The sequence below is a fragment of the Periophthalmus magnuspinnatus genome, chromosome 6 (assembly GCF_009829125.3).
Source record: "Periophthalmus magnuspinnatus isolate fPerMag1 chromosome 6, fPerMag1.2.pri, whole genome shotgun sequence".
Classification (NCBI taxonomy): domain Eukaryota; kingdom Metazoa; phylum Chordata; class Actinopteri; order Gobiiformes; family Gobiidae; genus Periophthalmus; species Periophthalmus magnuspinnatus.
This window is the reverse complement of record NC_047131.1, coordinates 32,239,264-32,253,481: the sequence shown is the minus strand read 5'-3', so window position 1 is coordinate 32,253,481 and position 14,218 is coordinate 32,239,264. Positions and strand designations below refer to the sequence as shown.

The 14,218-nt window shown below is 43.1% G+C and overlaps 1 protein-coding gene across 1 annotated transcript in view; it reads left to right on the top strand.

Moving 5' to 3' along the window:
* Positions 1 to 640: 640 nt before the first annotated feature.
* The window catches only part of LOC117371923 (zinc finger protein 536-like), a gene marked incomplete at its 5' end in the record, with an annotated part of 40,061 nt that continues 26,483 nt past the window's right edge, over positions 641 to 14,218 (top strand). Inside the window, one exon of the mRNA XM_033967598.2 lies at positions 641 to 2,234. Within this exon, the coding sequence (XP_033823489.2) occupies positions 641 to 2,234 (1,594 nt within the window). The remainder of the gene's footprint in view (positions 2,235 to 14,218) is intronic.

Here is a 14,218-nt window from a genome sequence, read left to right as displayed (position 1 = left end):
GTACTGTACTTGTTCAAATTGGGGCAGCTCTTTAAAGGTCCTATATCGCACGAAATTGACTCTTGTGCGATTTAAGCCGTGTTATAATCTAGTGAAGGTGGTTTTGTGGAGTTTTAAAACACAGCGGAGCACTTCCTGTATTACCGCATGACATCACAAGGTGGAACGGAGTGTTTTCTTTCAGTTTGATTGAAGAACTCAGCCTAAATCTGTGTAAATGTGCGTTAAACATGTGTGAATGAAACAAAAAAAAACACAACTCCAGGTCTGTTTGAGACGAGGAAACGACATTAGAACACACTTTAGATCAGAAAATAGCATAACACGGGCGCTTTAAAGGTATATTTAAAGGGAAGTTTACCTTTAAATCTATCAATCTATCAAATTCAACTCATTTATTTGTTGTTTCTTGTCTTTCTTAATCTATTTTACACTATTATCTGAAATAAACTCAAGGGGATAATATGTAAAACGCAGCATATTGTGTGCATCCCATTGATTCTTGTGTTTTTTTCTCTTTCCTTCTTTCCACAGGTTCCCCCTCTCTCCACCCAGCCTCCACCCAGCCTCCACCCAGCCTCCACCCAGCCTCCACCCAGCCTCCACCCAGCCTCCACCCGCCCTGCCCACCGTACTGTAACACCAGCCTTTACATCTCTTTCCCATTACCCCGTCCACCCACCCAGTCACGAGCCAGATGGCACTACTGGCCAATCAAATTATGGACGCCAGACTCCTCAACAGCATGAACGGCAGAGTGGAGCTGTCCCACTTCCTGAGGGTGACCAATCAGAGCGTCCCACCGCAGGCCGCCTCGCCGCCGGACGACAACCACAAAAACCGGAAGTACCCCTGCCCCCTGTGTGGAAAGCGCTTCCGGTTCAACAGCATTCTGTCGCTGCACATGAGAACGCACACGGGGGAAAAGCCGTTTAAGTGTCCCTACTGTGACCACCGGGCGGCGCAGAAGGGCAACCTCAAGATCCACCTCCGCACCCACAAGCAAGGCATCCTGGGTAAAGGTCGAGGGAGGATACGGGAGGAGAACCGGCTGCTGCATGAGCTGGAGGAGCGGGCCATACTGCGGGATCGGCAAATGAAGACGAGCCACGTTCCGATGAATGCTAACGCTAATGCTAACCAACAGCAAGCCTCGCCGTTGGCTCCGACAGTGATCAACACGCCGCAGTTTATGTCCGAGACGACTTCGCGTACCTCGACATCGCCGGTCGCTTCCATTCAAGATGAACCGCCAGCTGGAATACCGCCCGGAATACCGCCCGGATTCCGCTGTTCTTTCTGCAAAGGCAAATTCCGGAAGCAACAAGAGCTGGATCGCCACATCCGTATCCTCCACAAACCGTACAAATGCACCTTGTGTGACTTCGCCGCGTCACAAGAAGAAGAACTCATCGGCCACGTTGAAACGGCGCATATAACCGCGGACCAGGGCTCCAAAGCGGCGCCGACCGGGTCAAACGACAAGGCTAAATCCACCGGCGAATTCCCGTGCGAGGTGTGCGGACAAACCTTTAGCCAGGCCTGGTTTCTTAAAGGCCACATGAGGAAACACAAAGATTCATTTGAACACTGCTGCCAGATCTGCGGCCGACGGTTTAAAGAGCCCTGGTTTCTCAAGAACCACATGAAAGTCCATCTCAACAAGCTAGCAGCTAAGAGCAATCTGGCTGAACAACACGATTCTCTTAGCATGCTAACTCAGGAGCATCGAGGGAACATCTACTCTCAGTACATGGCCAGAATTCACGACAGGTTTATATCGGATCGGGAGCAGAGCGATTATAACAACATGATCGGCGTGGACGTCAAAGTCAGGGAGATGCTACAGCGGATGGTGACTCAAACGGCGCCAATGACTGACTTTGAAAGCTTAAACCGTTTACACTCTTCCCTGAGCATGGAATACCTGCAAAAGGTCGTATCTAACAATAGTAGCGGCGGCGGTGGTGGCGGCGGCGGTGGTGGCGGCGGCTATCCAGGGTGGCAGATTATGACCCCAGCGATGCCGCCCGATCAGCAAATGTTCAAAAGCCAGCAGGGCGCCACCTACCTGTCTGGAGAAGATGTCGATCCAGAGGCGAAGGCGATGAGCAGACCCAACAGCGCGGAGGACGTCGGTCATCAGGGAGCGTCGGAGATCATCGCCGAAGCGGGGAACTCTCACTCCAGCAGCAGCTTGGAGCACACGCCGCAGTCCACCTCACCAGCTACAGGTAACAGTCGCAAGTGACACGTTAAGACTCGACGTTATTGATATTTTGCCGTGACGTCTCGCCGGCTGTGTTCTACATGTGTCTCTACGGTGGAATGTGCAGCTGTTACCATGGAGACACAATGCATCGTTAGCAAACACTGACAAAAAACAAACAAAATGGATTTAAACAGCGCATTTTCAGGAGTCTGCGATCAATCTGAACGTACATGGTTCTGTTTACGAGTTTGATTTTACACAAAAAAGCGAGAACTGAAAAACTGTTGGCTAATGCTAATGCTAATGCTAATGCTAGGTAGCGTTTGACAATAATTTCATGGGAGGAAGACTTGATTTAACGGCGCACATCGTCTCACCTGTTGTAGTTCGAACTAAATTAGATCTGTCTGGTCCGGTCGCTAAAATAAAAGCGCAAATTAAAGTGTAACAAAGCTTCAGACAGAGCAGAGCCTCTAGTTAGCGTCACATGTTCACGGCATCGGCTGCAAAGTATCAATACACTGATAACTGAAGGTGTTTTTATATAATCTTTAATAAAATTTCTTATGGTCAGATTGGAAATGAAAGCTAAAGTCGCACTGTGTAACTTTTCTGGTGTGTCTCCATGGATACGATATTGTTTAATGCTCCACAGCAAAACATTAAAAAAAACAAAAAAACGTACATTTATTAATATACAGCTCCCACAAAAAAAAATAAATAAAAATAAAAATGCTGTGTGGCCTGGTGGTTTTACTCACATTATTTCCATGGAGATTGATACTTTTAATGCCGCACTGTGGAACATTCCAGGCAAAATAATGACATCACTAAGGAGACGTATCACGTAGTGCAGCTTTAAGAAGAAAATGATATCCAGTCTAATTCAAATTGCCGCGTTTGAGTAACTTTGAGTAACACTTTATTATTAGTCTGTCATGTGGAATATCTACAAACCTCAAAACGCTCTGTTCCACCTCGTGATGTCATCAAGTGCCATGAGCTCGCTTGCTTCTCCACAGATCTGACCTCTGTCTTGGCCTGTAGTCTTTGACGCGATAGAGACAGAAATGTTTAATGACGTACGGTGGAAAGCGATTACGTTTCCGTGGAGACGAGGAGGCGGCAGAAAGAGGCACCGCCGCCACTGGAAAAGTTACGTAGTGCGTCTTTAAAGGTTCTATATTACACAAAATGGACTCTTGTGAGGTTTAAACCGCGTTATAATGTTGTTAGCTCTTCAAAAACAGACCTGGAGTTGTTTATCATTAGTCTGTTTACATCTCCAAAGCTCAAAACGCTTTGTTCCACCTTGTGATGTCATCAAGTGGTCGTTTTTTCAAGTTAACAGCTCCTTTTTTTTTTTTTTTTTTTTTTTTTACCTTTAGTTCAAGAAACATCGGCAATTCCAGGTCTGAAATCATGAAACCAAATAATTGAGGGTGTGTGGAGTTTAAAAACACAGCGGAGCACTTCCTGTATCACCACACGATGACATCACAAGGTGGAACAGAGCGTTTTCAGTTTGAGAGAAGAACTCAAGCCTAAATCTGCAGAGTCTGTGTATTAAAAATGTGTGAATTAAACAAAAAAAACACAACTCCGGGTCTGTTTTTTGACGAGGAAACGACATTAAAACACAGAAACTCAGATCCAGCGTAACACGAGCCCTTTAAGTTCTGTCCCTTTAAACTCTAGAATATTTGCAGTATTTGAAAGACAGAACAATAGAAATAAAACGATTCCCGCTGAGCTGCTTTTAGTATCTCACAGCCTTTTCATTTGCATTAGCTCAGAGAAGTGGTGCCATCTATTTAACAGAAAGATTATATAGCAGCGTGCGATCCAGGCCACAATTACTAAAGAAAATCAGAATTATACAGCTCGATATAATCTCTGTTATTTCACGCCAAAACAGTTTGTCCTTTGGCCTCGTCTTTGTTCGTCTGTGGTGTAGGTGGACAAGAATCTGCGGGTCTGTCATCAGCGTGGACTCTGTATATTCGTGTTTTAAAGAGAGCGGCATCATGTCAAATGGGAGGGGTAATTAGTACTCTGTTTTTTTTTGTGTGTGTTTTTTTTTTTTATATGTGCCACATCCCCAGCCTTTGCCTACGGGACCACAAGATGTTAATGCACGCCATCTGGTGTCTTTAATGATTTGATCTATACCACCCACTGATTTTTATGATTTGATCTACCACCTGGCACTTTTATTGATAGTCTTCTGTTCCACCTGTGATCTGGATGCTTCGGATGTCTGGGTAAAATGGCGTTTTTGTCGTGGCATCCTGCTAACGCGCTATATGGCGGAGGGAAGCTAACGCGGTTTAGGAATTTTTGGGGCGAAAACGGATTGAGTTTTTTGTGATGTTTGTGATTAGAAAGAGAAAGTTTAAGTCTTATTTTCAATTTTTACAGCTTTTACAGTCATTTTTAGAACTATTAAGTCATTTCGGAATACATGTGCAGATCATGCTAACTGCAAGTAGCATGCTAACCGCCCACTTCCTGATTATTCAACAATAAAACACTTTAAAGTTGTGTACATGATTTTCGCTGTCTTAAAAACATGAAAAACTAAACTATTTCATTACTACTAATTACTAATTACATTATTGGTCTGGAGTTTTGACATCATGCTAACAACAACTAGCATGCTAACAACAACTAGCATGCTAACTGCAGGCTTCCTGATTATCGAACAATAAAACACTTTAAAGTTGTGTACATGATTTTCGCTGTCTTAAAAACATGAAAAACTAAACTTTTTAATTACTATTAGTTACTAATTACATTATTAGGGTGGAGTTTTGCCATCATGCTAACAACAAGTAGCATTCTAATCGTGCACGTCCTGATTATTGAGCAATAAAACATGTTAAAGTTGTGATTTTTACTGTCTTAAAAATATTAAAAACAGAGCTAGTCTCTCTCTGACCTTATGCATTCTTTAACATCTCCAGAGTGGAGTTTTGTCATCTCGCTAACAACAAGTAGCATGCTAACTGTGCACTTTCTGATTATTGAACAATAAAACACGTTAAAGCTTCTGTACCTGATTTTTACCGTCATAAAAACATGAAAAACTAAACTATTTCATTACTTCTAATTACATCACTGGAGTAGAATTTTGCCGTAATGCTAACAGCAACTAGCATGCTAACCACACACTTCCTGATTATCAAACAATAAAACATTTTAAAGCTGTGTATCTGATTTTTACCGTCTTAAAAACATGAAAAACAAAACTAGCTCCTCACTGAGTTTATGAGTCTTTAACATCTCCAGAGTGAAGTTTTGACGTCACGCTAACAGCAACTAGCAGGCTAACCACATAATTCCTGATGATCAGACAATAAAAAAAATAAAAAAATAAAAAATAAATTGCCAAATACATGTGCAGAGAATACGTACTCTGAATACTAATTCTGAGTAACTGTATTCTGGTGCAGTTACTTTTTCAATCGGTAGTTTTGGGATTACAGTTACTTTTTACATTTTTACTTTACTTGATCACAAAATTTATGCTTCAAACTGCACAGAATCATAGAGAAAAATATAAAACACAGCTCTGGTGGTGAAGATATCAATCAATCAATCAACGTTTATTTATAGAGCGTTTTACAACACTCAAGGTGACCAAAGTAAAATCAAATTAAAACAAGTTAAAATCAAACTAAAACAGTAAAATAGGAGAATAAAATAGAATAAAGTACATTAATATAACAAATTATAAATAATGATAATGTGTCACAACATTACTAAGTGTTGAAAGTCTGAATAAATATGTGCATTTTTTTTCCAGTTAATGACAGAAAACACGGAACAATGAAACCCATGTGTTTTTAATCCTACGTTTACTCTATAATTTAAATGCAACTTTGCGTAAAAGTATTCGTAAAAGTATTCCAGTACCGTATTTTCCAAACTATATGTCTTAAGTACTTTTTTCATAGCTGGACTTATACTCAGATGTGATTTATATGTGAAATATGTTTTTTTCTTCATAATTACGCATGTTTTGGCATGTTTTTGACTTATACTCCAGAAAACGCAGTACTCTGATCGACCCGTGTAACATTTGAATGCAGATATTCAGAATTCTGTAAGTAAATATATTTTCAAAGTACCTCACAACTGAAATATGATAAACTGACACAAAAATCACACATGTTTCAGATCACGTTTGAAGATCTAAACATTTTTCCATAAAACGATCCAGACGCTTTTCTAATATCGGAACAACTGCAGCTTTTTTTGCGATTTCATAATTCCACAAACTCAAAAGTCCGACACCATTTCCATCTCTGTTTATCGTTTGAACCTAAACTCCTGCTCGACCGGAACAAAACCAAACATTAATCCCGACGTTTTTTTGTTTGTATTTCTGTATTTGTTCCTCTTGGAGTGAGCTTCCCAAAGTCTGGATCACTCTGTCGGGACACGAGCCAATATCCTCTTAAACGATGGCCGTGCCGCCGCGATAACTGGATCACGTTTAATCCCGTTCCGTGTTTTGTCCCCGCATTGTCACATACGTGCGTAGTATCTGCGTATTTACACGTGCGAGCCGGTTCTTCTCAGCTCCACGTTCAAGAATTTTTGGGTCTTTTTCCCGCCGTCGTGCTATCGCTCACACCACACGCCAAACTATTTACAATCGGCGGTTTTGCTCAGTTGGCGGGATGGCACTTTGAGTATCAGCTTCTAATTTCAGTCAATATTAAGCGTGGAAACTAATTCATTGTAAAGGTCAGGCGTCATTGCTTTAGTCAATGATGGATCCGGCCTGTTCCCTCTCTCCCCCCTCGCTTCCTTCCCTCTCTCTTCTGCGTTCTTAGGCCGGGTGTAATGGTAGACTCACTCGGGGGGCTTAGCAGCGCATTGTTTAGCCCTGACAATATATCCCACGGACCTCTGCAGCTGCTCCCCGCGCTCACAATGACAGATTAATTAACACAATCACACGAGCGCTGGCCCCGACTCAACTCTCAGGTCTGCGGCGGGACAGATAGGTAAATCAGCAACACATATGGAGAACACGCACCACTTCTCCAGGCTCTAATAACACGGATAAGTTTTAGGGTTTGGCGGGATAGAGGGAGCTTGTAACTGATCAAGACGGTCTGTCGGTGCATTTGGAGAAGAATCAGGAGGCAAGATGGTGGATGTGTGTGGGGGTGTGTGTGTGGACGTGTGTGTGTGTGGACGTGTGTGTGTGGATGTGTGTGTTTTAATTCACGAGAGCGGAGATGCCGGCGGAAAAATACCACGACTTGATCAGGCTTTAAGGCGCGTATCTGATTTTTGCTGGAGTTTTGCCATCACGCGAACAACAAGTAGCATGCTAATTGTGCAATTCCTAATTATTATCGAACAATAAAACACTTTAAAGGCGTGTGCTTGATTTTTGCTGTTTCAAAAATGTTAAAAATAAAACTATTTCGTTGCTGTTAATTATTAATTGACTGGCTGCTTCACTAAACATTTTGCAGTGGACTGAAGTTACTCCTAAACTGTCTTATGCACTCTGAGCATGCTAGTTATTCACTGGGATGAGTCTGCAAGCATGTCTCACAACTTTTGGATGCCAGAGTGGAGTTTTACCATCATGCTAGCAACAAGTAGCATGCTAATCGCGCACTTCCTGATTAGTGAAACAATAAAACACTGTACAGCTGAGCACCTGATTTTTATGATCTTAAAAAGATGAAAAACAAAACTATTTCATTACTACTAGTTACTAATTACATTACTGGAGTGGAGTTTTGCAGTCACGCTAACAACAAGTAGCATGCTAACAGTGCACATCCTGATTACTGAGCAAAAAAATAAAAAAATAAAGCTGTGTAGCTGATTAGAGCTAGGTCCTCACTGACCTTATGCATTCCGAGCGCCATAATTATTCACCGGGATGAGTTTATAAGAGTCTTTAACAACTCCAGAGTGAAGTTTTGCCATCACGCTAACAGCAACTAGCAGGCTAACCACACAATTCCTGATTACCAGACAGTAAAACACTTTATACTTGGAGTGGAGAAGAATCAGGATGAAGTTTGGTGGATATGTGTTTGTGTGAGCAGAGATGCAGAGATGCCTGATTTTTGCTGGAGTTTTGCCGTCATACTAACAAGTAGCATGCTAATCGTGCATTTCCTGATTATTGAACAATCAAACACTTTAAAGCTTCTGTACCCGATATTTTCTGTCTCAAAAACATGAAAAACAAAACTATTTCATTACTACTAATTACTAATTATATTATTGGTCTGGAGTTTTGACATCATGCTAACAACAACTAGCATGCTAACAACAACTAGCATGCTAACTGCAGGCTTCCTGATTATCGAACAATAAAACACTTTAAAGTTGTGTACATGATTTTCGCTGTCTTAAAAACATGAAAAACTAAACTTTTTAATTACTATTAGTTACTAATTACATTATTATGGTGGAGTTTTGCCATCATGCTAACAACAAGTAGCATTCTAATCGTGCACGTCCTGATTATTGAGCAATAAAACATGTTAAAGTTGTGATTTTTACTGTCTTAAAAATATTAAAAACAGAGCAGGTTTCTCACTGACCTTATGCATTCCGAGCCTCCTAATTATTCACCCGAGTCTCCAGAGTGTGATTTTGTCATCATGCTAACAACAACTAGCATGCTAACTGCGAACTTCCTGATTATCGAGCAATAAAGCACTTTAAAGTCGTGTACATGATTTTCGCTGTCTTAAAAACATGAAAAACTAAACTAGTAATGTAATTAGTAACTAATAGTAATTAAATAGAGTGGAGTTTTTCCATCATGCTAACAACAACTAGCATGCTAACTGCAATTCTTGATTATCAGACAATAAAACACTTTATAATTAGATATAGATGTTAAACAGCAGACAGGATCAAGTACAGGCCTTTTAAAAACGGAGAAGTTTTGGGGATTGTGGGAACTTATAAATGATCAGAACGGCCTGTTGTGCATGTGGAGGAGAGTCAGGATGTGTGTGTGTGTGTGTGTGTATGTGCTAATTCGAGCGAACGGAGATTCTGGGGAAAAATTACCAGCACATGATCAGTCTCTAAAGTCATGCACCTTTTTCCATCTTAAAAACATTAAAAACAGTTTGCTGTGGTCCAATAAGAATCTAAAAACACGTTTCACAACTTTCAGACACCAGAGTGGAGTTTTTCCATGTTGCTCATCATGCTAACAACAACAACTAGCATGCTAACACTTAATAATCAGATTTTTCTTGTGTTTTGTGCAGAATTTTGGTCAGCTGAAGATGTTTTAAAGATGCTAAATAAATGAACACGAAATATTTTTGAAATTTCTTGACAAACGAAACGTGATCTAACCGAATGATGCTTATGAAAAACTGCACAGGAACTCTTTACTCAGAAAGTTAAGACCTATTCCAAGGCACGAGACGTCTCCTGCAATGTCTTGATTTGAAAAAAAGCTACGGACGTGACCAATTCAGTCAATCTGGTTCAGCTAAATAAATGAAACTGCAGAGAATGCACAGAAAACAGAATCAGATACAGGGCTTTTAATATCAGGGGTGCGTTTTGGGGATTTCGTAACTGATCAGAACGGCCTGTCCGTACACTTGGAGAAGAATCAAAAAACAAGATGGCGGATGTGTGTGTGTGTGTGTGTGCGCTAATTCAAGAGAGCAGAGATGCCGGGGAAAATTACCACTAACAGATGTTGGAGCTTGAGGAGCATTGATTGGTCCAGAATTACTGACTGCATTATTCATCAAAGCCTATGGTGGTCATGAAGTTATTGATGTGCCCAATATGGATCGCAAAATATAGAGCGGCGTGCGTTGTGCTTGAGATCTGTTTAATGTTTGCAAATGTGTAATTTCCCACAGCAAACAGCACAACTTCTTTTCACACAGGACAGTATTCGCGGCTAATCTCATATCAAGACTTTTATAATGCAGTTAGCTAATGAAGGGTGAACGCTGCGGGCCCCTGACCTACATTGGACCAGTAAGATTCCAGCTCCAAATAAAAACATGTCCAAATATAAGATGCGGTGACACTTATTAATTAGTCCCATTCAATATTCGTAACCTCTGGGTCAATGTGCAGACAGCATGTAATGATGTCGTGCCCGTGTGTGTTCTGTCCCCGCTTTTACAGTAGCGGCGACGAGCCCGTGACCGGAGCGGAATGCTAATGCGCGCCCCCCAAACACGGCGCGGGGCAGGGGTCACGATCAACAACCGATCAAGCAGCGTGTTTTAGGTCAAGAAGTGAAAAGTCTTCTGTCATCGTTAAACTAATCTGATGTAATGTTGCTTGTGAAATAGGTGGAGTTTGCTTCACTTTAGTCAGATTTCTGCCAAAGAAAAGACGTAAAAAAAAAACCAAGCTAACGCGCTGCTTGAGGTTCAAACTGGACACGTTAGCTCCGTCATAAAGTCCAGTTTCTTTCAGTTGCGACAGTAAAAACCTGACTTTCTACAGGCGGATTATGAAAAAACAAACCACACGATTGTAACACGTCTGGATTATTGTAATTCTTTGTCTGCAGCGCTCACAGAATGTCCAGAACGCTGCAGCTCGAGACAAAAACTACGATACGAGACACATCAGACCTGTGCTGTGTGACCTGCTCTGGCTCCTGTTTCATATCAGGTTGCTGTAACGTCGGGTGGTTCAAAGATACAGACTCGGACTAAGGTTTAACAGAGTTTATTACAAACAAAAGGATGTGAATGAATCCCAAGAAACGGGATCTGGCAAAAAACGATAAACACCAAACGCCAATTATGATGATAACCACAAAAAACAGACTGAGCCAAGCAGAAATTGTTCCACAGAGGATCCCGCCCCATGTGTAGGATCCTTGAGGGCGGAGGCTTAATTGCAGATCGGCTGCAGGTGTGTAATGGGCGGTGCCAGAGTCTCCGCCCAGGTCCAGGCACAGGAGGGAGGAGGTAAGACAGCATAGAACAGACAGACTGGGGTCAGTAAAACACAGAAAATGCAAAAAACCCAAATCTTGACACAGACGCAGTTCAAAATGTTCTTGTGATTAAATGTGTGCACTTTATGGGTCCTGTCTGCACTCTATGGATCCTGTCTGTCCTCTATGGGTCCTCTGTCTGCGCTCTATGGGTCCTGTCTGCGCTCTATGGGTCCTGTCTGCGCTCTATGGATCCTGTCTGTCCTCTATGGGTCCTCTGTCTGCGCTCTATGGGTCCTGTCTGCGCTCTATGGGTCCTGTCTGCGCTCTATGGGTCCTGTCTGCGCTCTATGAGTCCTGTCTGCGCTCTATGGGCCCTGTCTGCTCTCTATGGGTCCTCTGTCTGCGCTGTATGGGACCTCTTTATTTGAGCTCTATACTCCAGTCAGAGCCCTGAGGTCAGAGGTCATCTCCTGCTGGTTGCGCCCAAAGCCAGACTCAAGACCAGAGGTGACGGATCCTTTTCTGTAGCAGTGTCCAAACTATAGAACAGCGCCCTCTGCCTGTCAGATCCTCTCAGTCTTTAACACAGTTTAAGACTAGACTAAAAACCCACCTCTCCCTGGTATTTAACACCAGCTACACAGGACATGTTGGTGTTTTCTTATTCTTTTCCTGTGTATCGTGTGATCTGGGTATTTGTTTTTTTTGTGTTGATTTTTATTTTAAGCATTTTGTGCAGCTGAAGTTGTTGTTTTTAAAAATTTGTTTTAGAAATAAACTTGAACTGAACTGAAAACTGCAACTCTGCAAAAATAAACACGAAATATTTTTGAAATTTCTTGACAAACGACACATGATCAAACTGAATGACGCTTATGAAAAACTGCACTGTCTTTACTCACAAAGTTAAGACCTAGTCCAAGGCACGAGACGTCTCCTGCAATGTCTTGATTCCAAAAGCTACGGAAGTGACCAATTCAGTCTCGCCTTCTCGGTTTAGTTATGATCTCATGTGCAAAAAACAAACAAACAAACACAAACAAACAAACAAACAAATATGAATAAGCACCAATCATGTCGCATCTAAACATTCAGTATAAAGTATATTTAATTTTAGACTCTCACATACAGTGTACGTCTCTTTGTCTCCAGCCTTTACAATCCAAAAGCCCCACACTCATCTCCTCACATCTGCCTTCACTAATTTCCGTGATCCGTGCTGGTTTGTCGAAAGTGATTACCTGTTGGCTCCTCCGTCTCCCTCTCACTTCTGTCTTTTAATCCCCTTTTTAATTATTATTGCAGATATGAGGCTCATATTAAGCTCAAAATGCTTGTTTTCCTAGCATGCAGATAAAAAGATTTACCCAGGGAGTTCTGAACACCTGCCTTGAAATATTGTTCCAGCGTCTCCTGAATGCCATTTGGCTTAATTGACTTGGAAACGTCCCAAATGCGTCATTGACTATGTGCTCTAATTAATATTAATAATATATGCTATTATAAACATCAAAGAACATCTGCTGCCCCTGTTTCTCGCTCCAGTCTTCTGTGTGACTCTGTTTCATCTTTACCAAAGCGGCAGTAGTGTTTCGGTTTCAGGTGGAGAAAGAAATGTTTGCGGTCGTGTCCGTACAGTTTGATATGAACAGTGTGCGTGCCAAACGGCGGCGTGAGCGTACAGAGCGCGTTCTCCTGATTGCACTGACGCTGATGTATGGCTGTAAATCTTAAAGTCCATTTCCATATGAAATGAATCACTGGTCCAGGCCCCAGCTGCAGCGTCTCCACTTCAGCCTCCTATTTGTTTATTTATTTATTTATTTGCTTACGGTTTGCCCACCTCTCCTCCCTCTGCTCCTCCCTCCTCTCTTTTCTCCCCTCCTTCCCTTTTTCTCCCTTCATCCCCTTCTCTTCCTTTCCTCTCTTCTCCCCTGTCCTCCTTCCTCTCCCCTTCCCCCTTTTCTCCTCCCCCCTCCCCCTCTCCTCCCACCACACCCCTCTTCTCCCTCCTCTCCCACATCCTCCTCTCCCTCCTCTTCCCCTGCCCCTCCCTCTTCCTTTCCTCCTCTCCTCCCTCCTCCTCTCCTCTCTCCTCCTCCCTCTCCTTCTCCCCCTCCTTCTCCCTCCTGTCCTCCTCCCTCTCCTCCTCTCCACCTCTCCTCCCTCCTCTCCTCCCTCCTCCTCCCTCTCCTCCTCCTCTCTCCTCCTCCCTCTCCTCCTCCCTCCTGTCCTCCTCCCTCTCCTCCCTCCTCCCTCTCCTCCTCTCCACCTCTCCTCCCTCTCCTCCTCTCCTCCCTCTCCTCCTCTCCTCCCTCCTCCTCCTCTCTCCTCCTCCTCCCTCCTCCTCCCTCTCCTCCTCCCTCCTCCCTCTCCACCTCTCCTTCCTCCTCCTCCCCCTCCCCCTCCTTCCTCCTCCTCCCTCTCCTCCCTCTCCTCCCTCTCCTCCTCCTCTCCTCCTTCCTCCCTCTCCTCCCTCCTCTCCTCCCCCCTCCTCTCCTCCTCCCTCTCCTCCTCCTCTCCTCTCCTCCTCTTTCCTCCCTCCTCCCTCCTCCTCCTCTCCACCTCTCCTCCCTCTCCCTCCTCCTCCTCCTCCTCCTCTCCTCCTCTGAGTCCAGCTCACACCCTCACCACTTCATTAGGCCTGTGTGTGTTAGGTGAGAGAGCCTCTGTGCCTTTTGTAATGACGCTGTAATTGGAGTTTGGCTTGATAAATCTTTAAACTCTAAAATGACTCCCCTCGCATAATGCGCGCCTCAGCCGGGTGTAAGTAAATCTTAAACTGATTAAGTTAGCATGAACCAGGCAATCACAAAGATGGCACTCATCCAAAAAGCAAAAAAATAAAAAAAAATAGAGGGATGCTTGAGTGTTTGTGTTGTTTTTTTTACCGCTGTTATAGTGCGTAGGCTGGCAAATGGGTGGAGGATGCTGAAAGATGAGGTCAGATATGAGCGTTTGGTGCATTCGAGCCTTAATGTCATCGTAATTTAAGCCGCAGAATAATTGAGATCTATGGCGTGCTTGATAGATGTCCATTAGGCTGATTTTTACTGGAGACAGGGGTGTGG